The sequence below is a fragment of the Arachis ipaensis genome, chromosome B4, assembly GCF_059453495.1.
Source record: "Arachis ipaensis isolate K30076 ecotype BB chromosome B4, ASM5945349v1, whole genome shotgun sequence".
Classification (NCBI taxonomy): domain Eukaryota; kingdom Viridiplantae; phylum Streptophyta; class Magnoliopsida; order Fabales; family Fabaceae; genus Arachis; species Arachis ipaensis.
The window spans coordinates 144040642-144066643 of NC_142439.1; the positions used below are offsets into that span (position 1 = coordinate 144040642).

Consider the following 26002-nt stretch of genomic DNA (forward strand, 5'->3'; position numbering starts at 1 on the left):
AAAAGAAAACGTTGCAGACAGAGGTTCATGCATTATGCAACTCCTGCCATAGCTTCTGCAGCATTTCTGGTTATTCAGAAAAGTGAGAGTGATTAGTCACGAGCTCTGAACTATTGTCTCCTCCAAAACTTTGTCTTAACAATCTGGGGACCATTTTTTGGACCATAATGTGTATGTTAACCCCACAAACCAGCTCAGTTATTACACTCATCAAGTTTTTTTGATCTTTTCTTTTTCTTTGCCAGAACCTTCTAGAGATGCTCACCACTCTACTACTACTGCTTATCTTCGGTTTCAATAATTCCTTTTAACATTTTCGATCTTCTTCTATGTTCTGTACCACCAAGCCACTCTCTGTGTTACAAGTTACCATAACCAATTGCTCCATCTTTTTCACAGATAATAACAAAGAAACTTTGCCTCTAAGGTTGAAACTAACCTTCTCTTCCTTTTCAGAATGAAGCTAAGTAGTAGGAACGAACTTGGATTTTGTCTTTCTTCATCATCATCATCATCATCTTCATCAGCTTCATCGATCCTTTTTGTTCATACCCTCGTTTGTGTTTTTCTTCTACTTCTTATTATTATCCTCTATAAACTGTTTTCATTGCATTCATATATATATAATACTAGTTTTATTATTTCTTGTTGAGTTTAATTATATGCTTCACTGTTCATGGATGAAACAGTTTTCATCATGATGGATGATAAATACTTCTGTCTTCTGATCTGTAGTGTTATATTATACATATGGTATTGAATTGCTTTAATTAACGAATAATTATTAATTAAGTATTTTTTTGTTTGCAATTGTTATATGCTATACTATATATTGATGCTAGATGATATGGTTTTTCAATTCCTAATGTAGAAAAATTTATCATCCTTTGATTTGATGTTTGCAATTGGCATCCAACTTTTGCAAATAAAAACACACACAAGACACCAGCAGATATTTTAGAGTTTAATTTATTTTATTTTATTTTTTTATCTTATATATGAAGCAATAATAGGGTCGCTTTCGCATTTTCCTTTTATGGGCATAAAAGAAGGGTAGCTAGGTCATTTCGTTTTCTTGGAAGTTAGACAAATTCAAAGGGTTAAAGGGATAAGGGCTTTGTTAAGTAGTTGTTATTTTTCATACCGTTAAATGTTTTTTTTTTTTTTTTGGTGTCTTTTTCATACCGTTAAATTAATCATTCACGCATGCATATATATGAATAGACTTGTCTAGGGCATTCAACCATACATTGTATTGCAACTACCATTGAACTTGATTAAAATTTCTATTAGTCATTAGCTTTGCTTAGAGACCAAGCTAGTTTTCTGTATATTTCAGGTATTTTTTTCTTGCAGATAGATGAATCCACCTTATTAACAAGTAAGAAATTTCTCATGCTTATTCTAATTAGGGTCTTAAGGTTGTGATTAGGGTTTGAAAATGAGTTAATCTAGTTCATGAGTCAGTTCCAATTCGATTCATTAATAGTTTGATAAGGTGAACTCATAAGTTGGTGAGTTGAGTTTGAGTTTAGAATTGGACTCATAAATTAATGAGTCGAGCTTAAGTTTGGATAAACTCAGCTCATTAGTTCATGAGCTGGTTCAATTATATATATATATATATATATATGAATGTATTTTTTTATTTTATTATATTTAAGTTATAATATTTTTATTTATTTTATTGTAAATTAAATGGACGATGAACTAGAACCTGATAAAGTTAGTTAAATTGTTAGGATAAAAGAGAACAAGAGCAACGCATTTATATATTAATCTTTTTAATTATTTAAAATTTTATAATTAATAGATAGATAATATATAAAATTAATTTTTTAAATATTTTTAATATATAAATTTTAATTTATTGATATAAATTATAGATGATATGTTCTTGTTATTTGAATAAACTTGTGAGCTAATAAATTAAATGTCCCAAAGAATATTCTTTATCAACAATTTAAAACATTTTTTAAAAAATTTTCATTATTGATTTCGTGCCATTAACATTTAAAATCTATATAATTTACCTAAAATAAAATATTATTTTTGTTCTAAATATTTGAAATAAATAGTAATGTATGTTGTCTCTAATATTTTTTTTCTTCATATTTATGGTCTAAAAGGTTTAAGTATGACTCAATATTATTTATCCCACTATTAATTAACTCAATAAAAAATTATTAATAAATATGGTGAGACTATTTATCATAAATATTGTTTAGCAAACTGCTATAATATTATCGTCTGTGAATAAATTTTAAAAATAGTAAAAATGAATAAAAAAATAACTCATAAAAAATTTAAGATAGTATAGTCTTCGTTCTTTCCTTTGTACATTGTCATCATGTTCTTATTTTTATATAAAATCGTCTTTTTATTAAATTACACAGTTTTAGAAGATATACATGATTATTATTTTTAATAGAGTTAAAAGGTATAGATAATATTGAATCACTTAAAATGTTTGAAATACAAAAAAAAAAATAAAAAATACATTGAAATTTATTGCAAATATTTTAAACAAAAATAATAGTTTACCTGACACTTAATTAGCTACATTGTTTAAGTTAGCTCTGAATAGTACTAGTAAATACTTTAGTCTTGAATTTCCAAATGGGGAAGGAAAAAGAAGAAAAGAGAAGTTGCTTACGTTTCTCTGCATCTCACACACAGAAACACACATGCATGATTAATAATTGACTTTAATCTTTTGAAGAGAAAGCATGCGTCATTTGGATTTAATTCACTTATTGTGATGTGAGTGTCACTAACTACTTTATGTAAGTAGCTAGTGAAAAGCCTCAAATTGCCCCTCCTCCATGCATATCTCTCTGCCAAAAGAGTTTTTTGCATGTGGTCCTGAATTTCGTTGAGTGGAGAGTTTTAAATAAAAGATAACATGCATAATAATTGGTCCCTTACTCTCTCTCTCTCTCCATTCAAATTTAATTTTAGAGCGAATACTCATCCGGTCCTGACAATTATCTCGAAAAGACAACGGTTCCAAAAAAAAAAATACCAAATTCGGTCACTGATCTTTTTATTTTGGGATAGATTAGTCTCTGATCCAAAAAAAATAACATTGACTTTTTTTGGCACAAGAACCTCGTTGTCCTTTCGAAGTAATTATCAGAAATCGAATTGGATTTTTTTTTTTGTCAATGGTCTTATTATCTTTCAAAGTAATTGTCAAAAGCTATTTTAAATTTTTCTCTTAATTTTAATACATTAATACTATAAAATAATTTTATATATATATATATAAAATTATATAATGTCAAATTATTAAAATAATTATTATTTTTATTAATTATATAAAAAATTATTTAAAAAAATAAATATAATTATATGATAAAAAAATATTTTATGCTGTTAGTACATTAAAATTAAATTCATATATTAAGAAAGCGAGTAGCTTTCAATTATTGTCCCAAGTAGCTATCATACACATAGACATGACAATTGCGCAATGGACTAGACACCACAACTTTTATGAGTATCACTATTAGTTATCTAAAGTGGATTTCTCTCTTTGTCTTCTAAATCCTCTCCTCGTGATGCTTCTCTTCGCGTGTTTTTTATTTGTTTTATTTCATATTTCTTTTTCAATTCCCTTCCTAACTTTACCCTACCTTTGAGTAAGAAAGAATCAAAATTAAAGCATGCATATATCTTCCAAAAATGTGTATGTATGTGGCAAACGTTTTCTTTCTATATATTTTTCCAAAAAGTTAAGCGTAACTTAACAAAACTCTCACAATTATAGTAATGACTTTTTCTTATCAAAATTTTGCAATCGTTTCTCATAAAATAAGTATATAGAACTAATTTTTATGTTTTATGTTTTGGATCATTTAAAATTTAACGTTAAAAATTGGCCCATATTAATTGAAAAAAAAAATACGTCTTTTTTGTTCTAATTTCATGATGAATATAAAAAAAATAATACATCACAAAGTTTGTAAAATTTTGTACTAATAATATACTATTTGCAGAAAATCTTGTACTAATATATAGATAGATATAGAGGCATGATGCGAATATTGGTTTTTGTAACAAGTTGTGGTCTCATGGGTAAGTACATTTTAACTTGATGCGGTTTTGGCTTGCTCCCATGGACCCCCATGTGATGCAATTCAGTCACATAATTAACCTTTTGTAGTTGTCGATAAAGTGTGACTAGCCGCTTTTCTACATCTTATATATATGTCTATGTGTTATTAAGTATTAACAATAATGGTCCCCTTTAGGGTTATTATTATTTAACCTTCATAATAATCCTAATAAGGATTTAATTTCCAAGAAAATATATTATTAAATTCAATTCATTTGTCACAAATTAATTAATGATTAAACATGTGATGATGATGAGGATATAATATATGAAGCAGGTGTTATGTAACTAGTATGGCAATGATTATTGATAATGCTTGACCATAATAAAAAATGATAAGATAGATGGAGACTAAGACTACCATTTAATTATATTTGACCAATAAGGGGATGTGTGCCACGTGGCATCCCATGCGCCATTGCTTTATCTTTGAGTGCGGCGTGGTTTGGTTCAATTCCGGCATCTACTTCCTTTTTCTTTTTCTATGCTATGCAAGTTTTCAACTTCTTCACACCCAAACTTTATTATTCTCTTCAATAATAACAATGACATACACCAACCGAAATTCCATAAGAATTTTCTAGCTATCTCTTGCTGAATCAAAGCATAGTAATATAGTGCAAGCTTAATTTCTTCATCACTTCTTCCATCATCTCTTATGGTCCTTGGTGTCAGATCAGACAGTGTGGTAGGTGTTCAAGTAAGTATCCTTCTCTCACTATAACTAGGGTTTGTAACTTTGTATCAATTTCACATGTTTTCTATGTGAAACCACATTATTCTAATAATAGTTAATATTTTGTATGTTATTCTTATTAATAAACGCTTTTCTTTTTTTTTCATTTTTAGTTTGTCCTTGTACCACATCATTTTTCAGACTTGAATTTTCCATGCCTTAGCTTCATTAACTAAAATTAATTTTGATTATGTTAATTTTGTGCAAAATTGTATGCATGATGAGAGATATATAGTCATGTAGTTGTCCTATGATTCAAGACAGATCAGGTTTAATTATTTGCTGCTCTAGAATAATCTAAATAGTAGAAGATATTCTCAATGATATACTTATATATATACTTATTAACAGTATAAGAATCATATCTGTTTATTACAAATAATTAAGTAAAATATTTTAAAATTTCATGCATGATATGATATGATGAAGCAGCTTTTTCAACCTTATCCTATTATATACACTTTATGTTATCTTGATATTGCAGATATATACCTAAGAGAGACAACCATCAAATCCAACAGTGGAGAGACTTAACATCTAGGAATTAATTTCATTACTATTGTTGTCTGATATATATATACATGGAGGAACAGATGAAAATTATTGAGAATCAAAAGGTACTGAAAGTACAGCTAAACTCTGCAAGAACCAGCAGCAGCAACAAACAATGAAAGAGATTGACATTTACATAAGATGAATAACAATAATAGTCCAAAAGACCCATCAGATTTTCCACTAAAACAAGAGAGTAGTGATCATCATCAACATGAAAAGGCATCATCAGCAGCAGCAGCAGCAAAGGCTGCTTCATCATCATCATCATCATCACAATGGCTAAGGTTGAAGGATCCAAGAATTGTTAGGGTATCAAGAGCATTTGGAGGAAAAGACAGGCACAGCAAGGTTTGCACAATAAGAGGGTTGAGAGACAGGCGTGTGAGGCTTTCAGTTCCAACAGCAATTCAGCTCTATGATCTTCAAGATAGGTTAGGGCTTAATCAACCTAGTAAGGTTGTTGATTGGTTGTTAAATGCTGCTAAGCATGAAATTGATGAGCTTCCACCTTTGCCACATATTAATAATCCCTTCACTACCCTTGGTGGTTTTCCATCATCATCTTCTAATTCTATGATCAATAATACTAATGAAGCTAGCACCTCAATGTTCAATATCAATAGGAGCATTCATCAGTGGCAGCAAGGTTTAGCACAGAATTATTCTAAGTGGAATAACAAGTCAAAGTCATCATCATCTACTAAACAAGCTTCATCAGAAGATAATCAAATGGTTAATGAAGAGGATAATAACAATAACAAGGAAGAGGAGGAAGGTGAAGAAGAAGGTGCAAATGTTGTTTCTACTACAAATCATCATCATCATCCTTCATTCCTAGGTTTGCTGAATACTATGCCAATTGGTAACTACCAATTTGAGCAACATAACTCATCAAATGATGTTAATGTTGCTCAATTGGGAAACCATAATCATGGATTTATTACAAACCAAACAGATTTGCAAAGCATTAATGTTGTGCCTTTTCCATCAACATTGTCCTTATCAACCGGTGGGAACAATATAACACAGTCATACTTCCCTTCACATTCATCAGAAGCAATGGATCCAAGACAAGAACAACAAATCAATCATCATCATCAGTATCATCAGATGTTGTCCTCTCATCATCTTCATCAAAATCTCTTGACAAATAATCTTCCATCTTTCAGCTTGGCTATGATGAGCACTCCAATCCTTCTCCACCATTCTCACAACACAAGAGAAAGTAGTCATCATCAATCTCATCACAAAGATCAACATTTTCCTTCTTCCAAGTGATGATGATTCTACAAGAATTCATGCATGGTACAAAACTTAATCCAAATTTTATTTCTTCTTCTTCCCTTTTAAAATATATGCATGGATGAAGCTAAGGAGGAGTGTGAGGAAAAGCTCCATTAGTGACAAGGTTTGGTTGAATAATAACCATGTCGTTTGTGAATGCATGTTTTTGGATTTTCTACTTTAATTTCTTGAATTAAGTAGGGCTTTATTTATTTGAATTTTTGCTCGTTTAGTTTGAATCTTTTTTATTATATGTTGTTGAATGGTCTAATAAACTAAGATTTTGGCTTTCTAAGAGTATAGTTCTCTTGCATAATAACAAAGAGAACAAGTGCACACCTTGTTCATTTTATTTGTAAGACATGGCACCATTATTTACAGTCTTAATTACAATGTTGTTACTTCTTTAATCTCTTAAATCTTTGTTTGTTTGTATTCCATGAGATGAAATAACACAAATGCATCAATTATAGATAGTTTAGAGTTTAAGATTTAAAAATTTGTCTCTCAAAATATTAACTGACTTATCTAGTTTTTTTTTTCTTTGATTATTTTTAATATTTTTTTAAAGAAAATTAATTAGGAAAATAATATGATTTTATTTGTTGTTTTCACTTATGGTTTAAAAAAATAGAAATCAAAGAAATTAGAATTGAATGGTTGTTATAGTGGAAGAAAGTATAGCATATAAATGCTGCCAAAGCAAAGGGTAGAGGTACATAAAGAGGGTATTGTTGGTTTGCATTATTAGGGAATTTTGTTGAGATTAATCACGTTATATATAGTACTACGTACTATAAAGAAAGAAAGAAAGAAAAATGCGCATGGAGACAAAGTTCAAAGTACTGTTCCTTCAGTCTACTTTGTCTCCGAACAAATTCAGAATGTGTCTAGCCCTTTTGAGAGATGGGAAAAAGAAGAAAGAAAAGAAAAGAAAAAGAAAAAGGAAAAAAAAAGGGTTGTCTATGAAAAAGAAGAGGAAAAAACAGTGTTGATGAGAAAATATTATGTCACATTATGGACTTATATATGGTTTAGGTTCCACACTTTGCTATGTAGTTTGTTTGAATGCATTGCACATGAAGACATATAGATTGTAAAAACATTAAATTCTTATCATTAGCTACTGTTATAAGAGTAAGCAGAAGTTATATTCTTATAATTATTTCCTTGTGTATAAGGAATTTTCATTTTATTAGAAAGTAAGAATTCAGGTGCAGTTAACTTTACGTAAAGTTGATAGTTAAAAGTCGTTAAATAGTTTAACTAATTTAACTAAATTTTTATTTAATAACTCTTAGTTATTAACTTCATATAAAGTGTGCTTAAATTTTTACCTTATTTAAATAGGATAATGTTAGGTAGACAAAAAAAACAGTCAGAACTTATCTTATTTAGCATTAATTAATTATCGCAACAATTAACGAATGCTAAATAAGACAAGTTATGGCTGTTTTTGGCTGATTTTCTTTGGTTATCAAACATTTCCGAAAAAAAAATAGACACACGTTGACACATATATTTTAATCCGGAAATGTTTGGTAACAAAAAAAATCAGCCAAAAACAGCCATAACTTGCCTTATTTAACATTCATTAATTGTTACGATAATTAATTAATACTAAATAAAATAAATTTTAACTGTTTTTTTTTTTTGTCTACCTAGCATTGTGTATTAATCATAGGAAGTTATTTTCTCGTAGGGTTGTTAGAGAACAGTTTATTATTATTAGGTGGCTTGCATGATTTTCTTATATATAGTTATTATTAGATGAATAAAGTCTTTACATTTAACTAATCAAAACTAATTAGCCAATAGAAATACTACTAATATGGTAGTTGGAGTGACAAATGTCTATCTTTTTTTAATTAATGATCTTAGATTGATTTGAGTATTTAAAAACTGATTCCCTATAAGGCTATAATAATATAATTTCCAGGAAAATGATGAATTTTGTACTTACACTAACAGATTGTGTGTAAATATCCACTTGCGAGTTTATAACTTAGCTTGTTAGATCTCACATATTCTCTCAACCTTTTTTATTATTTGTTTTGGTGGGTGTGTTATTTATATATCAGTTGTACCATTTTTACAATGATGAATATACTCTTATACAGTACAACGCAATAAAAACAAGACAGAAAAAAAGAATAAGTAATTACAAGGAATCATGCATATTTAGCAAAAAAAAAAATGATTTAAAGTGAGAAAAATTATAAAAATAATAAAATAATAAATTAATTACTATTAAATTATAATTTCTATCATGTATGAATCTTACTACTTTAATTTAAGGGTAATTAGATTTTTTTTATCAATTTTTTTTATTTTAGAGAATCTTAATCTTATTTAGTTAGTATTAAATTAAGAAGAGTGGTAGGGTCAGCAGAATTTGTAATGTGTAGCCATCAATTAGCCATCATTAATATTTTTAATGGTATGAGATGATATCTAATATTATAAGATTACTCAATTTTCTTTTGATGGTTAAATACTTGTTAGATTTCAATAAAAATGCTGACTCCCTAGACTTTCTCTTTAAATTAATTCATGAAAATTTTATGATAAATTCAGCCTAAATTAATACAGAAAGTTAAAATAGTCATCTAATAACATGACTATTTTAAAATTAAGTAAAGCTTGAAAGCCTTTTAACTTTTTTCTTATAATTACTATAGTTCATTTATGGGGCTAGCCTTCACTAGCTAGCTTCCAACGTTCATCATGTATTCATAAAAAATACATCAAACTAGGCAACAAATTTAGCATCTAAGATTGTGTTGTAACAACAGTGTTTCAATTACCATGAAGGTGAACTATTTTCCATGATTTAATTTGTATATATGTAGTATTGATATAAAAGGTATTTTGTACATATTTAATTACTATTACATTTTATATCAAGATTAATTAAACGCAATTAATTTAAAATTATAATAGAAAGAAAGAACAAATCTACCTCAGTCTGTTCCTCCTCTTCTCCCATCATTACACACTATCCTTCATTCCCTTTACCCTCACATCTTTTCATAACATTGGTGTCTTGAAGAAAGATTTGAGTTTGAGAAAATACTCATAGATAAAAATTCGAAAATATTTTACAACAAAAAAAATTTAACCAAAATCAATTAAAATTTGCTTTATTTAGTATTCATTAATTATTGTAGTAATTATTGAATATTAAATAAGATAAATTTTAACTTTTTTTTTTGTCTCTTTAATATTACTGTAAAAATTAAAAATAGTATAAATATAATTAGAGTGTAATACATTTGTCTTACAGTAGCCCTAAAGCTTATTGCGAAAGGCGTCATATATTATTTGGCCAATAGAATATTTATTTAGTCAATATATATAATTAATATTAAAAATTAACTAATAACTAATATTGACTAAAAAATTGTTAGCTAGTCGCTTAGATTTACTTTTATGAAAAATTAGTTGATCATGTTTACTCTTCCTTACAAAATTATATCAATTAACTCATGAGAAAAATAATGAACAAATTCACTTATACATAGAACTTATGATAGCAGGAATTATATGATAACTTTTTATTAGAATCAATACAACTCTGAAGAATGGTTAAGTCATGCATCAATAATGTTGTGTGTATGCAAAATGTGCATGGATTGGAAAAGAAAAATATTCAAATTTTGGACATGATTTTATCATTTATTTGAAATAAGGATTTAATTTTATTTTAATTGTGAGGATAGAACTACAATTGATTTAAAGAGAAGGGGAAAATCATATATAATTTCATTTGCATTTCAATAATAAGTTGTCCTTTTGGTAAAACTCACACATAACACATATAAGGGTAAATAATTATACTATAAGACTACAATTTAAACGACGATAAATAGTTTGACTACAAGACTACACCTAAGGACTTATACTACTAGTATAGAAATAATGGTCCAAGAAAACAACCCTAACATGGTAGAGGTCTATGAAAAAAAAGAGTTAGAAGCTTAACAAAGGAAATCATCATAGAGTAAATAGGTAGACAAAAAATATATATATATAAAAAAATAGGTACAAAAGAAAAGCCTAAAAATAAGCACATATCTTTTGTTTCTCCTTTAATGTTTTACTTCTCTTTTGGATTTAAAAAAAAATGAAAAATATAGATTTTACGATTTTTTTTACACAAAATATTATACTAACAAGTATTTTTTTTAAGTTAAACTACCAAAATGATACTAAAAAAATTATACTATTGATAAAAATAATAATAAAAGATACGAATGATAAATGCTTTTAAATGATTTAAAAATATGAAAAAAAATATTATTTCTTATGAGTGAAATAATTTTTTTATTTATTAAAATACTATGTGCGTTTAATCTATTTTTTTAAATTAGATAACTATTTAAAAAATAAATATAAATATTCAGAACAAAATTGATGAGTCCCAAAATTTTTTAATTTTTAAAGATAATTTTGGTCATTTACAAGAAAAATTAATTAGCTTAAAATTATTAACTTTTAAATATATAAAGTATTTTATTTTTTTAATAATATTTGTAAAAACTTTTAAAAAATATATATTTAATATCTAATTTTTATTTTTTATAGATTTTTTTTGTTTATATCTTTTAAATACGTAATTTATCCAATTTTTTAATAATTAATTTAAAACACAGTATTTTTCTTCTCTAGATTTACGCTGCTTGGTTCCATACGTTTAGGACGACGCCGTTTCAACTTTCCACGACAACGAAGATTCAAGATTATTGACTACACTCTACATTGATGCTCGAAATTTTCGCAATAAACTTTAGAGGGCTCTAAAGACGAAATCGCATCGGGTCTACGAGCGAAGTTCTCTTTTCCATTTCAATCTCCTTTCTCTTTCTGAGTCAAATGATGTCTTCGATCCAAGGGTTTCAAAGGGTTTAAGCTAAACCGAATCGCAAACCCTAAATTTCCCAATTTTATCTACCGATCTTCCATTTATGCCCTCAGATCCAATCAGCACTTCTCATCTACTGGTAACGTGGTAAGCTTCACTTTCCCCCTCAAATTTTAATTATTCAGCTGAAATTGTTTTCTCTATAGAGTTCAGCCTGGGAGTAGTTACTAGTTAGGGCTTTGTAGCTCAATTATAAGATATTGTTGGTATTAGTTAAAGTTCTGTCTAGCTGAAGTTCACTTTTTTTCTTTTCCGAAAAAAAAAAAAAAATTTCTCAGAAGCGAAGTTGGTGAATTTCAATTTTTTGGTGAGTTCTGGAAATGAAGAGAAATAGTGATTTGGATAATATTTTTCGGGTTTTAAAGTGATATGAAGTGTGCTGAATATGAGCAATGGTGGTGGGAAGACTGGAAGGCATCTTGAGAAGCCCAGCACATGGAAGAGGAAATCAGGTGCTGATGATTTTGCCCAGGCAATCGCGAAGATCGCGGTAGCGCAATTGTTGGAGAGTCAAGGTTTTCATTCGTTTCAGCAATCAGCCCTTGAGGCGCTGTCTGATGTCGCTGTTCGATATGCTTCGAGCATTGGGAGATCTGCTCATTACTATGCTAATCTTGCAGGGAGGACTGAATCCAATGCTTTTGATGTCATTCAAGGGTTGGAGGATTTAGTATATGTGCAAGGGTTTTCAGGTGCTTCTGATGTTGACCATTGCCTTGAGGACTCTGGTGCTGTTCGGGAAATCGTTCATTATGTTAATGAAGTTGAACCAATTCCATTTGTACATCCTGTTCCCCGGTTTCCAATCGTGAAAGATCGTGAGCTGACTCCAAGTTTTTCACGAAAAGGAAAAGTGCCTCCTGCGGAGCATATTCCTGCCTGGCTGCCTGCATTCCCTGATCCACAGACGTATTCACTTGACCCTACAGTGGATGCAAGAGGAGCAGACCCTCATGCTGCCAATGGCAAATTTGACCAAGAAAGAGAGAACGATAACGGGGATAGGTCGCTGTTGAGTTCACAGCAGCAGATGGTCTCAGGTATGTTTGAGAAGCCCACCTTCGCTGACCCGGATGATGCCAAGGCAAAGAAAGCATCTGTGGAAGGCAATCCTTTCCTTGCACCACCTTTGAAAGTTGGGGAAAAGGAAGTTGCTCCTATTGCCCCTCCTACTAAGCTCTTCAACAATGTCACTTTGGATAATCCTGTTGCAAGGAATTTCCTTGATGATAAATCCGTATCGGTGTTAGAGACATTTGCTCCAGCAATTGAAGCGATGAAGAGCACATCCTGTGATTCCGGAGAAGATCAGACAACGCGTGTTTTGAATGAGAACCCTAGGGTGCGTTTTAAGATTGGGGTAGGAAACAAATTCTTAGGAAGGTCCACAGGTTTGAGTCCTGAAAAGGAGCATCAGAGGACTTTGCCGTGGTTTGCAATGGAAGATGAGAAGGATGACAGGAAAAGAAGGGCTGAGAAAATTCTGAGGGAATCTCTAGAAAATCCAGATCAGCTTGTTCAATTGTAAATGAGATTGCTTCAACTAGGATCTGTATACTCGACACTTTTTCAGGACAATGTGATGATAGCTAGTTCTGGGATATTGAAATTTAGGCGACTGATACTATTGAAATGAATGTTACATTTTTCCCCAGGCATTTTCCCACTCTAACAATCTTCTGAGTATGTGCCAGTAGGCAATCTGATATGTGGAAAATGCTTTGAATTCGTGTGTTAAAAATCAATGCAACATGTAAGACTGAAATCCCATAGAAAGTATCAAAATAACATCTTTTCCGATTTACTTTGGTTTTTGCTTCTTTAAAGCATTATTTGAAATCCTGCCAATAACACTAAAAACAACTTCCATTCTAAAATTCGCATATATCAATGATGGGAATTTCACAACAGTTTTATCGTCATGTACTACTTTTTCAATCTATGGTTGTTCTCTGCCAAAGAGTATAGAGTTGCCTATTTATGGGGTTTGCTTTGAGTTGCTCTACTTCCGACATTACAGAAACTAATGATGCTTTGGCAGTATAGTATTTATAAGAACATAAGAGTTGAGGGTATAATAATGTTTAGTTGAGATGGAGGAACCGACACCATTTTATGTTTAGAGAAGGCGCTGTAGTGAAAACTAGATACTGATATACATAATCATGTATTTCTGCATGTATTTATGAACTCATGAACCATAAATACATAAAGAAAGACATTAAAATGTGCAATAATTTATACAAAAAACAAGGGTTAAACTCAACTAAGCAGCTTATTAGCCTCTCTTCAAACTGTGTGTTTTGGAAGGTGACACACAAGATTGGAACTTTTTATTTTTCCTCTTTTTGGGTCAAGCTAATGAAACAGTAATTGCCTGCAATGCCTACCAGCACTGTTTGCTAATTCTCCTCTAACAACTTCAGTTATCAAATCTTTAAAGATCAACCTCTCTATATCCAACACAACATTTGGTATCTCAGTGCTGCTGTTAGTCCAAACTGTGGGGTGATGCATCAAATTCAAATCTCCCCATAAGAGACTTGTCAAATTCTCATCCTCAATGGCCAAGTCAAGATTCTTTTTCTGAGGTTGTAACTGGTCTATTTCTGTGCATACCTCATCCAAAAGCTGCTTCCCCTGTAGGTTTCTACCTGGTAGCTGGTTTGTTAGGCGCCACTGAGTATAAGAACTCTCCAAGAATGATTTTTGAACAAGAATGTCATTAACCACATCAAATATGAGTTTTCTTTGCATTTGCTCTGGACTAATAATCTTGCCACTGTTAAAATCCTTCTTGTTTGTTTTCATTTGTTCTAATGCAAAGAATAACTTTGGGTTAATCAAGTAACCTGGTGAATGAGAAATCTGGCTAGAGGTGCGTCCACTAAGAAGACCGGATGCTAGCAGGATTTCTGCTATATATTTATGGTCAGGATCCTTATTGTCACTGAAGCTGGTGAGTTTCTCATCATTCTGATTGATATCTTGAAGAATTTGAATGAAATTCTGGGTATTCGAGTCTCTATCATGAATGATGAAGTTAGCTTTTGTTGTGTTGGATAAAGGAAGATCAACAGAGTTCTCCTCACTGTTTTCATCAGCACTTAGAACTTCTTCACCTGTATGAGAAAATTTGAAGAGAATTAAAATGTAACTTGATTTGAGTTTCCTGAGTTATTGTAGTTGTAATGCCACCAAAAAGTGTATTAGCTTAAATAATTAATCTGACAATGAACTTAGATTATCCATGATGAAATATAAGTTGAATACCTAAATCATCTGACATGTCTGATCTCTTTCTCACTGGAGATGGTGGGTCTTCCCTGTAGAATGCAGGATCAAGAACAGACACAGGACTTGGTTGTTCTACAGTAACCATTGTGTCAGCCTTAGAGCTTCCTGAACACTGATCAAAATAAAAGAACGACTAAGCAATTGGTTTAGATGCAAAATCTAACAATGCAATGAAGAAATACTTACATTTTGATTCAGGCTGCCAAGCTGGATGGAAGTGCTATTAGTATTTCCTGATTGATCCATGCGAATGATTTCTCTATCACTGCTTCTCTTGTCAAAATCTGGAGAAATGAAGTTAACACGAGCCTTAAAATCCCTCCAATGGACGCTAGGCTCGCTGAAACATTCATTTCTTTCGTGCAATTTCGGTCTTGGTGTTGTACTTGGAGAAGAAGGAAACCCCAAAGCGTTCCTATACTGCTGCCTTCTGCTAATACCAGAATCTGAAGATGGGCTGCTTGGTGGAGAGCGCCTCTCCAATCCAAACTTCTTCTGTACCCTTGGACTCCTAGCAGCTGTTATGTTACCAGAACTAGTGTTTTCTCCATTGCTTTCCAGATGAACTTTCAATGGTTGCATCGATTTTGAAGTTCTCGAGTTATTACCCTTATTTGCTGAAGGAATTGATTGACTAAAAGGATCCCTGACATTTCTGATGGTTGAATTGATATCTTTGCCTGTTTGCTTCTCAGCCAATCTTCCATTACCACGAACTGGCATTCCTTTAGAAGAAGGATTGCTGGATTTTCTAGCAACTTTTTCCGGTTTCATGATGAATATTGGCAATTCACTACCCTGGCTTGTGTTTGATGTCTCACTTGTGACAGACTCCGAGTCTTTTTGTCGAATTCTTGGGCTTTGTAACTTTGATCCTTGATTGAGACTGCAAATTTTTCTATTGTAAGATGGAGACTTTGAAGCCTGATCACTAGTACTGCCAGATGTATCTTTATATCTCTGCATTGCATCAAGAATTTGTTTAAGGGCTCTGAGATCCTTGCCAGACTTTTTGAACTCGAGTTCTGCCCGCCTTTTATCAATTTCCCCATATACAGAGATGCAGGACTTCGAGGCTTTCACATCAGATTCACTTCCCTTGGAAACTTGCAGTTGAGAACTTTGGCTTGCATCAGTTTGCCTCCATGGACTTGATTCTAGAGCAAATCGCGAATATGGTGTTGTGTTTGTGATCGAGTCAGCAATTCTGTATCGAGCCGAGGTAGATTCCTGGCTACTTCTTGGAGATACAGAGCTTTGGTGCTGCTTGTATTCATCACTTGTTCTAGATCTTTCCAAGAGCTCATTTTTATTGTTGTAGCAACTAGCAGTCGCTGGTGGAGTCTGGCAAGTTTGTGTCCATTCTGGCAATGCTTCCAGTCCCATCAACTTTGCTACGACACTGGATGATCTTCTCGAAGTATCTGGTTCTTGTGGCTGGTTAAGCACTGAGCTGGAGTTTCTCAAATGTCCTTTTTGTGGACCCTTCAATAGGTTGCGAGACTTGTTTCCTTCATTGAGACCTCCAATGGATCCTTGCTTGCTGTCCAAGGAAAATCTTGGAAGTTCCTTATGCTTTGTCGCAGTTTTGAATCTATCTTGTGTATCCCTTCCATCATAAGACAGCCGAGGCGAGTCCCAAGGCGCTTTCTTAGACTTAGCAAGATTATGGAATGCTTCATTGGAGACCATAACTCCTGCATTGACAGATTTTGGGGAAGGCAGAGGCCGGGGTGAGTCGATGTATTTCAAGGTGTGATTGGGACCCTTCTTTTGCTCTTTAGGCAAAGTCTTCACAGACAATCCATGAGATTCTCTCTGAATTGACTCTTTGACAATATCATAGAAGTCAATGGATTTCTGTGTTGGGGTGTCAAGGCGCTTCAATGATAGTTCTGAATTCGAGTTTTCAAGAACATTGATTCGACCGGTTGATAGCGATTCGGTCTGAATTGTCCTGTTGAACTCGAGGGACGACATGCTAGATGAACAAGATGATGAAGTCATAGAAGTTATTGAAGACTCTGTGGAGAATTGTTGCTTCTCTCTGGAACCCTTTAGATTCTTTTCCTGAAAATCACAATATTAAGTTTGTTAATTGATCCTGCTAAAATTCTTTCATGTTAAACTACTATTCTAACATTATCTTACCTTTGCTTTCTGCATTGTGTTTTTAGCATTAAGCTCTTTGATGCCATTACTGCTTTCACCTGAGAAAGAAAGGAAATTTCAGTTATAGTACTAAGAACTTCTCAGATATTATCTTCAACTCACTTTTTATTCCTTTCAGATCACTTCTATAATATCTATGGACATGTTTTCATGTTGAAGCTACAAAGAAAGCATAAACAATTACAGGTTAGTTGTAATGTTCATACCCTTCAAATAATACTTAAATTTTACAATTATCACTTTAAAAAATGTGAATATTTAACTTTGTTCTGATGTGAACATTACTTTAATATGTATTCTAACCTGATTTCTGAAAATATATAGATGTAAAATAAAAACAAAAAGAAAAAAAAAAGTGCTCAGCTCCAAAATTTAACTCCAGTTACCAGCTTCTGTCAAATCTAATTTGGAGAGTAAGGAACCAAAATGAAAAAATAAATAAATAAAAAAAAAAATAGTTCAGTAAATTAAATGCTTTGCTTTTATATCTAGTAACTAAGTGGAGTCAGAGAACTTTAACCACCGGAATCACTCCACACGAAAACAAATGAAAACTGAAGAAGAAAAGAAAAGAAAACAGAACTATCTATGCAATCCGACAAGTTACTGACATAATGTAAGGTTAATTGTGTCAGTCCCTTACTGTTGGAAGAAAATATTCATTTTCACTAGAGAACTTTTCTTTCTTTTCTTTTATTTTGTGTAGTAAAAAATAAAAGAAATAAAACTATATACTATATGAAGGCCTAAGGTGAAAAATTTTCATTTTTCTAAGGACAGCAAACCAACAAAGTCTCTCCACCTCAATACACGTGATATATATGTGAAACAATTTATGTATGTACGAAGACTAGTCCTTCTCACATGTTCATGTTCATGTTCATCAAAATTTTCTTCTTCAAACATGTTTGACTAAGATTCCATGAAGCAAAAATCTTGAAAATGAAACAGAACAAAAGAAAATATAAATAATGCAGTTGTCCTACTCAGATGTGAATAATGTTCACACAAAAAGAAGAAAAATAAAGTGGATATTGAAGAAGAATACCTGAAGTTGAAGAAGGTGTTTGGTGAGTGTTGGCAGTGAGGAAACGGTGGCGGTCAAAGAGTTGAAAAAAGCCAGTGATGCAACCAATCTGCTTCTGCAATTCTGGGTTTTCATCTTTCACTGATTTCAATACCTTATTTGAAGACATGTTTGTTTGACTTCTCTTCCTTGAAAGCTTCAATGTTCAAGAATGATGCTTATAGAGTCAACAAGCAAAGGCTTCTTTAATGTAGAACAAACAAACAGGTCTTCTGTTATGGAATTTGAACTAGCCTTAAGAATTTAGAGTTCTCAAAGGAGAGAATAATAATAATAACAACAAGAATAGTACATTAAGAATTTGCATGTACTATTTGTTTCATGTGTATGCATGTGCACAGAAAGAGAATGTTCTTGGAACAGAATCAAAGAGAGTGAGAAAATAAAAGAAAAAGAAAGTGTGAAGGGAATATATACTTCTGCAGAAAGAACCAAAAAAAAAAAAAAATAAGTGGAAACAAAGCAATCCGAAAAGTTTTTGTTGTAGCACTAGCTAGTAGCTAGCATCCACCATTGAAGAGAAAATTTGATAGACCCAAGAAGAGATGTTTTTGTTTTTTTCTTTGTTTTCTATCTGGGTTTGCACACAGAACAAAGGGTTAGTTTTAATTTTCTTTTCTTTTGTTAGCTCAAGCAGAAGCAGGTGCAGAGAGAGGCCAGAGTGTGTTGTGTTATAGAGAGGAATTGTATTGTGGTGTATACCTTACTATTATATATATCACAAGAAAAATAAAAAAAAAACATAGGTTGCTTAGAATATATAAGAAAGTAATAGTGACAACTTTTTAATTACATTACGTAAGAGAGAGGGAAAGAATGGGTGGAATTTGGTGTGTCAAAATCCGAGTGCATCAGAGATAGAGAGAAGACTGAAGGAGTTGTTAAAAATTTAATATGCTTAATAAAAGACACATGAGAAGCAGGGAAAGATAACAGGCTGTGTATGAATTCAAGAGTAGTTTTTTTATTTTTCAAAAGAAATATGTTATTCAATTCTTCCTAAAGTGATTATGATGGTTATAAACATAAACATGAGAATAATATAGAACAAAAAATGTTTAGTGGAGATTTGGAACTGCCACAATTTACAAAAATCATAATAGATCATGAAAATAATAGATTTTTGAAAAAACTAATTTAATTATTTATTCTGATCTTATCTAAATTTCATCTCTAGATTCTCTTTTTATATTAAAATTAGCTTATGAAATAAAAGATATTAAATAGGAGTAGTAGAGTATGTATCTACATTTTGATACAATGATGTTATACAAAGATAGAATTGTTCTTAAAAAAGAAGTACATATAGAATTGATATATCTAATGATCAAGACTTAGATAGTTAAATTTGAAATTTATTTATACAAGTGTGATTGAACAAGAAAAGAAATAGGAAAGTATCTAAGTGAGATTGGATTAAATAATGGAAGTGAATGTGTGGGTCAGAAGGGTCAGATCTGCTCTATGGTCATTTCCTAGCACTTCCATGTGGACAAAACAACGTGGTGGGTCTGTGGCTTGGACCTCTCTCCTTAACCATGTGGACTTTGTCAGAGAAAATGAAAGAAGGAGGATAAAACAAGCCAAGAGATGATGAATAATTTTAATATATTTTTTTGAAATGGTACATTGTTACATATACTGAGTGAAATTCTGCATGATCTAAAGTGTATGTTGAAGCATTCCCATACATATCCCTCTGCTCATGCTTTCACCAAATTGCCCTTGGATGGTTAGTTTCATCAGCTTTTTCTCCCATACATGGGACCTGGCCTCAAAATGGAGCTGCTATCATTTCACTTTACCATTCAATATGCAAAAGAGTCTTAACATTGTTTTAATTGTATTCAATTCAAGTATTTTTATTTATTACATGAATGTTACATTTTACCTAATAATAAATCATTAATATTTATGTCTGAATTGAAAGAGAGGTCAATAATAATGTACTAACCTTACCTCCAAAAGTTTGTTAAAAATGGGAATTGAATAAAAACATTATAGGAAATATTGATTACGTTGTAGTTACCAACGTTGCAAGTATCAAAGAGTGTTTCACTTCCATGGCAACATGGTTGGTTATGTGCTTTTTAGTTGGTACATTTTAGCAGAAGCATAGAAATGTAGTGTGGTCCTAAATCCTTTGTCCAATGTGTGTGTGTAGTCACTAATATTATGCAATTCATAGAAAGTTGCTCACTCTTGATTGTGGAATTGGACCATTAATTAACATTCTCATAATATTCAATTAAACCATCCAAATCTTTTTCAAGTACTTTGGGTATCAGTTTTTTTGCCGCAAAGTTAAGGTCTATTATTGCTCCCACTTTTGCAGATAAAAGCCACCACATGTTATTGCTGCATCATCAACACTCTCATTAAACTACTTAATTATAAAAATTAGTGAATTAATTTGAATGAGCACAAAAGATAATTTGCTTTCTCCTATTCAACAACATCATAAAGTCTTGGGGTAAGAACACATGGCACAAGTTTAATTTGGTTGATAAATATTAAGTGATTAATATTTTTTAATTATACTTATTTTATATTTAAAATAAAAACAGTTAGTCACTTGTTTATTTTTTTTTTTATTAAAAACGTTTGTTCTTATATTTTTTATTTTTCTTTAAAATTTCATATTTTATCAATATTATAAATCTTACATCTCTTGTAAATAAAATTTTTAAAAAAATTATAAATAAATATATTTTCTACTTTTTAAATTAACTTTTAAAATTAAATTAGCCTCACCCAATTTTACACATCAATCACAATTGTTTTGTTCCTGTTACGGATCTGGCTCACGACTTTCACACCCAGAACAGTCTCCAAATCTGGTTATCCGAATCCGAACCGCTTCACCCTTCTAGAAGGTCCAGAATCGGCTCACTAGAGCTTCTAATCAATAATCAAAATTAAATACCTCTCTTACCTTAACCAAATAAGATAAGATAAGATAATTACTATCACCTATATAAAGGGGAGCTCCAAACCCCTCAGAACGTGTGTGGTTCAAGTATTACTTTGTTACAAAGATTCCATTCCCATGGAAATTAAAGATACCAACGGGAAGGTGGGAATTGAAATGATAGTATTCTAATTCCCTGGAATCAAACTTGCTTAGAAATAGCTTTTCAAACTTTGAACCAAACATGGAAATATAATATTCCTATCTTAAAATTCCTAGGAATTATTTATAATTTCTCCAACCACACATACCCTCAGATATTTCATTCACTCTACACATCTTATACCTCTAAAATCTATTTTGATTTGAGCGTTGGAATATTTTTGTAGATAACACTCCACATTACTCCAGTCAAATAATTTAATATCTGTTTCGATCCGCAAATTTTCGATCCATCTCTCAACACGTATCGGAGGTATCAGTACAGTTCCTAACTATAGGATGAAACATTACGATGAGTGTCATCTATATTCCACATACAATCTAGCTAGGAACTTTATATAGTATTGGAATAAGAGATAAAGTTGAGATTTTATTGGAATACTATCTATATACTATGAATATCAGAGAAAGAATAATTAGAGATTACGTTACATCCTCCAATATTTTATGTTGGTGGTAATAAAGTAGGACAACTAATGGTTCTGATCTTCAATATTATTTTAGTACACCAGAAATTAGCAGCAATATTATAATATACTCAAGGGCAATAATTTAAAGCACATCAATCATCAAGGTAAATCTTTATAAACATTCACACCTTTTCTTCATATATACGCTCTTTATTAATTACTTATTTGTTTATAGATTCCAAGAAAATTAAAACAAAAATTAACCATTGTCTTAGGTAATACAACAGTTTGAAAAATTCTTTGCAGAATAATGATCCTATAAATAAGACACTAGCTTCTGAAACCGTGAAATTATATATTCAATAATTCACAAAACCCCTTGTAAGTCTAATGATTATTATGCAATGTGCATGTTAGCCGCTAAGTTTGAAAAGTGTGTAAATTAAATTAATTAAAATATCCTTCCATAAATTTCCTTATCCTTCTTACTCAAATTATTTACCTCTTTTCTTTTTGAATTTTATAATTAGGTATATTGTTTAATTTTAGAAAATTATTAATTACTTTTTATCTATTATATCTTTTATTGTTAAATAGAAAAAAAATTGTAAAATGGAGAATTAATAAAAGAAAAATAATATTAAAAATACTTTTCTATTTTTTTAATTACTTATACTTTTAGTAAAATTTCATAATTATCTTAATAACTATATACAACAACTAATTGAAAAAAAAATAGTTAATAACTTGAAAAAGAAAGAGTATATAATATGAACTTGCATTAATGATCTGATCCGAAGATATTTTATATGGGTAATGTTAGGTAGACAAAAAAAAAAAACAACCAGAACTTATCTTATTTAACATTAATTAATTAACGCAACAATTAATGAATGTTAAATAAGACAAGTTATAGCTGTTTTTTGTTGATTTTCTTTGGTTACCAAACATTTCCGATTTTATATATATGAACTTTAATTTACAGTCTACACCTTTAATTATTAATTAATTTAAATCCATATGTAGGCTCCCTATACACTGTACTACTAATTATATTATTTAAAGGTACAAAGTTGCAATAATATATTTGGGACAGCTTAATGTCCGGAAACTGCATAACATACATTAATAGCTGTGTCACGCTCTGCTGAAGAACCTTAGTTAAGAATGCATTTTCTCTATCTTAAGATATATTTCCTCCAAAGTCCAAACAACATTTAATTGCGCATGTAACGATATAAATTTGGGGAATAATGTTGCCATAATAAATTGGCTTGTTAGCAATTGCATTAACCTAATCAAGTGGTGACCTAATAAAGTTTTCTAGCTAGGTTTTGCACTAAGCAAAATGTGTAAGGTAGATGAACGAATAATGAACTTATTATACTATACCATTAATTATGTCCATGCAATATAGATGGAATAGTCCTCTTCATAAATGCTACTATAATGAAAATTTAGTATCGACACTATTAGCATATAATAATTGTCAAATTAAAGGTAAGATGGGGTGCAATTTCCCAAGATAGAATTAGGTTAAATCAGCTATAAAGAGAAATATACAGTCATGTTTAATTTTGCAAATAATTGATGAATTATTGGATACTATTAGGTTTAGTTTCTATTTTGTTTTAGGTTATTTTTTTATTTTTAGAATTTATTAAAGATCAAATTCTAAATTTTTTAGACATAGAATTCTAATATTATATCTATTATATGTAATACAAAAAGAGGTATCTACGCCTTTATTAATCATATTTTATTTTTCTCTTCAATTAATTTGGGACTCTACACCATAATTCAAAATCATTCGTTCAAATCCTTGTTTTTTTCTTATATTTTTTGTCGGAATTGTTTGGTAACCAAAAAATATTATCCAAAAACAGCTATAACTTTTCTTATTTAATATTCATTAATTGTCGCGATAAGTAATAAATATTAAATGAAGCAAGTTCCGATTTTTTTTTTTCTCTCTCTAGCATTACCCATTTTTTATTTTATTTTTCTGTATATCATGTAGTATATAATTAATTAACAAGGAAAGATATAAAAATTAATCTATAAGTAAAATATCTTATGCTAATAAAGGGGATTACTATCGTATATGAATAAGCTAAGCCACCTCCGAATATTGTGAAAGTTTTAATTGTTCTAAATTCCTCATGATTCTGTGTCTAGTAATTTATGGCTAATGGTGGTTCCAAAAAATCATGATGAAGTACAATAATAATCATACACTGCATGAAGGTCATGTGGATTGTTCTATGAGAGAAACTAAGTCTTCAACATCAAGTATTATATAATATATAGTAATGTATAGTCTATCATAGTGACCGCGATGATGAAAATATATATAGGTTCTGAATATAACATATACACAATTAAATATAGATTAATTCAACCACATCAACCAAATATATGTAAACATTATATAATAATTAATAACGGTTAAATTAAAGATAATGCTAATATTGCACCAATATGGAATTAAGCATCAATGTTATATTATATATTTAATCATTGCTTGACGTTACATACCTAAAGGAATTGATGGTGATCTATGGTTAAAGGTGGAAATGGAAAAGGGGATACACAATCACATGTAAAAAGTGAAGCATCACGAGGTTCCTTACTTATTATTGGACATAGGCTAATTAGAATTGCAAGCAAGCCATCTGCATCTTACTTCTCTCAAACTCTAATGAGTCCAATTAAGAAGCTTCATTCGGACCCCATTAATTAATAATTATATATATTGGCATATCATATGATTATCTACCAATAATATCTATCTTCATGACATTTACCTAATTTGATGACTAACATATATATAATGTTAGGTAATTAATATGTGGTACTTAATTTATTTAAATGACTTAGAATAATTTCAGCTAGCTATATGTTTGGTTTCCAACTTTAGTAATCTTTAATTTTTATAATAAATTAAGCATTTAACTTAATAAGTTTATAAAAAGATGTATATAGTTGTTACATAATAAATTAAAGAGTAAAGTATCGTTTTTGTCCCCAACGTTTGGGGTAAATCCTATTTGTGTCCTTAACGTTTGAATCGTTCTATTTGTATTCCTAATGTTTGTAAAAGTGATTCAATGTTATCCTGCCGTCAATTACACATCATAAACGCTTTAGTTTGAGTTTTAAAAATCCTTTCTTGAAGTTAAAATACAAATGTTTGAGATAGAATCGATAATGTACTCCGAAAAATAGCTCATCAAATATTGAAACTAATTTCTACAATATTTACATAATTCACTTTTCTAGGGACATAATTGAATCTAAACACAAATAGTGGGTATAATATTAAAATTGAACACATTCAAGTGAGACCTAATTGAGAATAAATACATCTAAGTAAGAATAATTAAAAAACATAATATGATTTGTTAGTATAATTGATAGTAGGATAACATTGAATCACTTTTATAAACATTAATAATACAAATATGACGATTTAAACGTTAGGGAGACAAATAGAATTTATCACAAATATTGGGGATAAAAACGATACTTTACTAAAAAAATGTATATATATAGTTGTTACATAATAAATTAAATTGAGAGATTATTATTGTCCACTTTACTCAATATATATAGGTAGCTAGAGGGGGAGGTGAAAAATATAGGGGAATCTCAAAGAATGAAAGAGATTGATGTTATGATAAAAGGAAGCTCAAAAGTGAGCAAAACTAGAATATTGTTCACATTCTAAGGAATAATGCAGAAAAGGGTCCCAAAATTGTGTGAGCATTAAACTAGGGACAAAGCATGTTAGAGAGGCAAATTGCACTTTTTGATTCCATCTTATCCTTTAGACCTTTATCATATATATGTCACATGAGAAGACAGCCTTTCAAATCTTACATGTGTTAGTAGGTACTAGTTTAATTATTATTACAATATCCTCCAACAACTTAAACAATAAAATCAACACTAACTTGCTTCTTTCCTTCTCTCGTTTTAATTTGAATTGCAAGTCATAACACATAATAATTGAATCGCATAAAATACTTTAGTTTCATATCTTATACGTGGAAGATTATGGACCTGGCTAATTAAGTAGTGATGATGATCACTTGCAAACGCAAACCTTCTCAATATTCTGACAAATTCTCTATCATATACATGGAAAAAGGAAATCGAGAATGAAGTTGACATCAATAATAGATGTCACGTGCTTACTTAGCATGTTCATTGTCACGAACATTCAAAGCAATATATTTTAAAAAATCCTGTACAATTTTATGATAATTTGTTAACTAATAA

General features: G+C 30.5%; 3 protein-coding genes across 4 annotated transcripts; 2 read left to right on the forward strand and 1 right to left on the reverse strand.

The window, feature by feature from the left end:
• The first annotated feature begins 4572 nt into the window (after positions 1-4572).
• On the forward strand, positions 4573-7109 carry LOC107635427 (uncharacterized). Its single transcript, XM_016338901.3, has 2 exons — positions 4573-4820; positions 5341-7109. The coding sequence occupies exon 2, from the start codon at positions 5550-5552 to the stop codon at positions 6687-6689; it is 1140 nt and encodes a 379-aa protein (XP_016194387.1). The 5' UTR covers positions 4573-4820; positions 5341-5549; the 3' UTR covers positions 6690-7109.
• A 4261-nt stretch (positions 7110-11370) lies between these two features.
• Positions 11371-13423, forward strand: LOC107635428 (transcription initiation factor TFIID subunit 8). 2 transcript variants are annotated; one of them, XM_016338902.3, is made up of 2 exons: positions 11371-11706; positions 11898-13423. In XM_016338902.3, the coding sequence occupies exon 2, from the start codon at positions 12005-12007 to the stop codon at positions 13145-13147; it is 1143 nt and encodes a 380-aa protein (XP_016194388.1). In that variant the 5' UTR covers positions 11371-11706; positions 11898-12004; the 3' UTR covers positions 13148-13423. The 2 variants fall into 2 exon arrangements, with proteins under 2 accessions (XP_016194388.1, XP_016194389.1); XM_016338903.2 differs by having other exon boundaries at positions 11399-11706; positions 11985-13423.
• A 349-nt stretch (positions 13424-13772) lies between these two features.
• On the reverse strand, positions 13773-18863 carry LOC107635429 (protein LONGIFOLIA 1-like). Its single transcript, XM_016338904.3, has 5 exons — positions 18137-18863; positions 17068-17126; positions 15103-16986; positions 14893-15028; positions 13773-14741 (listed from the first exon to the last, which is right to left on the reverse strand). Exons 1-5 carry the CDS (start codon positions 18282-18284, stop codon positions 13978-13980), a joined length of 2991 nt encoding a protein of 996 aa, XP_016194390.1. The 5' UTR covers positions 18285-18863; the 3' UTR covers positions 13773-13977.
• Positions 18864-26002: the final 7139 nt, after the last annotated feature.

Excerpts from the sequence above, each read along its gene's own strand:
- LOC107635428 (XM_016338902.3), top strand. The coding sequence starts at position 12,005 with ATGAGCAATGGTGGTGGGAAGACTGGAAGGCATCTTGAGAAGCCCAGC.
- LOC107635429 (XM_016338904.3), bottom strand. The coding sequence starts at position 18,284 with ATGTCTTCAAATAAGGTATTGAAATCAGTGAAAGATGAAAACCCAGAA. Across the intron at positions 17,127-18,136 it reads AACACCTTCTTCAACTTCAG|GTGAAAGCAGTAATGGCATC; the intron begins GTATTCTTCTTC and ends TTTCTTTCTCAG. Across the intron at positions 14,742-14,892 it reads AGACATGTCAGATGATTTAG|GTGAAGAAGTTCTAAGTGCT; the intron begins GTATTCAACTTA and ends TTTCTCATACAG.
- LOC107635427 (XM_016338901.3), top strand. The coding sequence starts at position 5,550 with ATGAATAACAATAATAGTCCAAAAGACCCATCAGATTTTCCACTAAAA.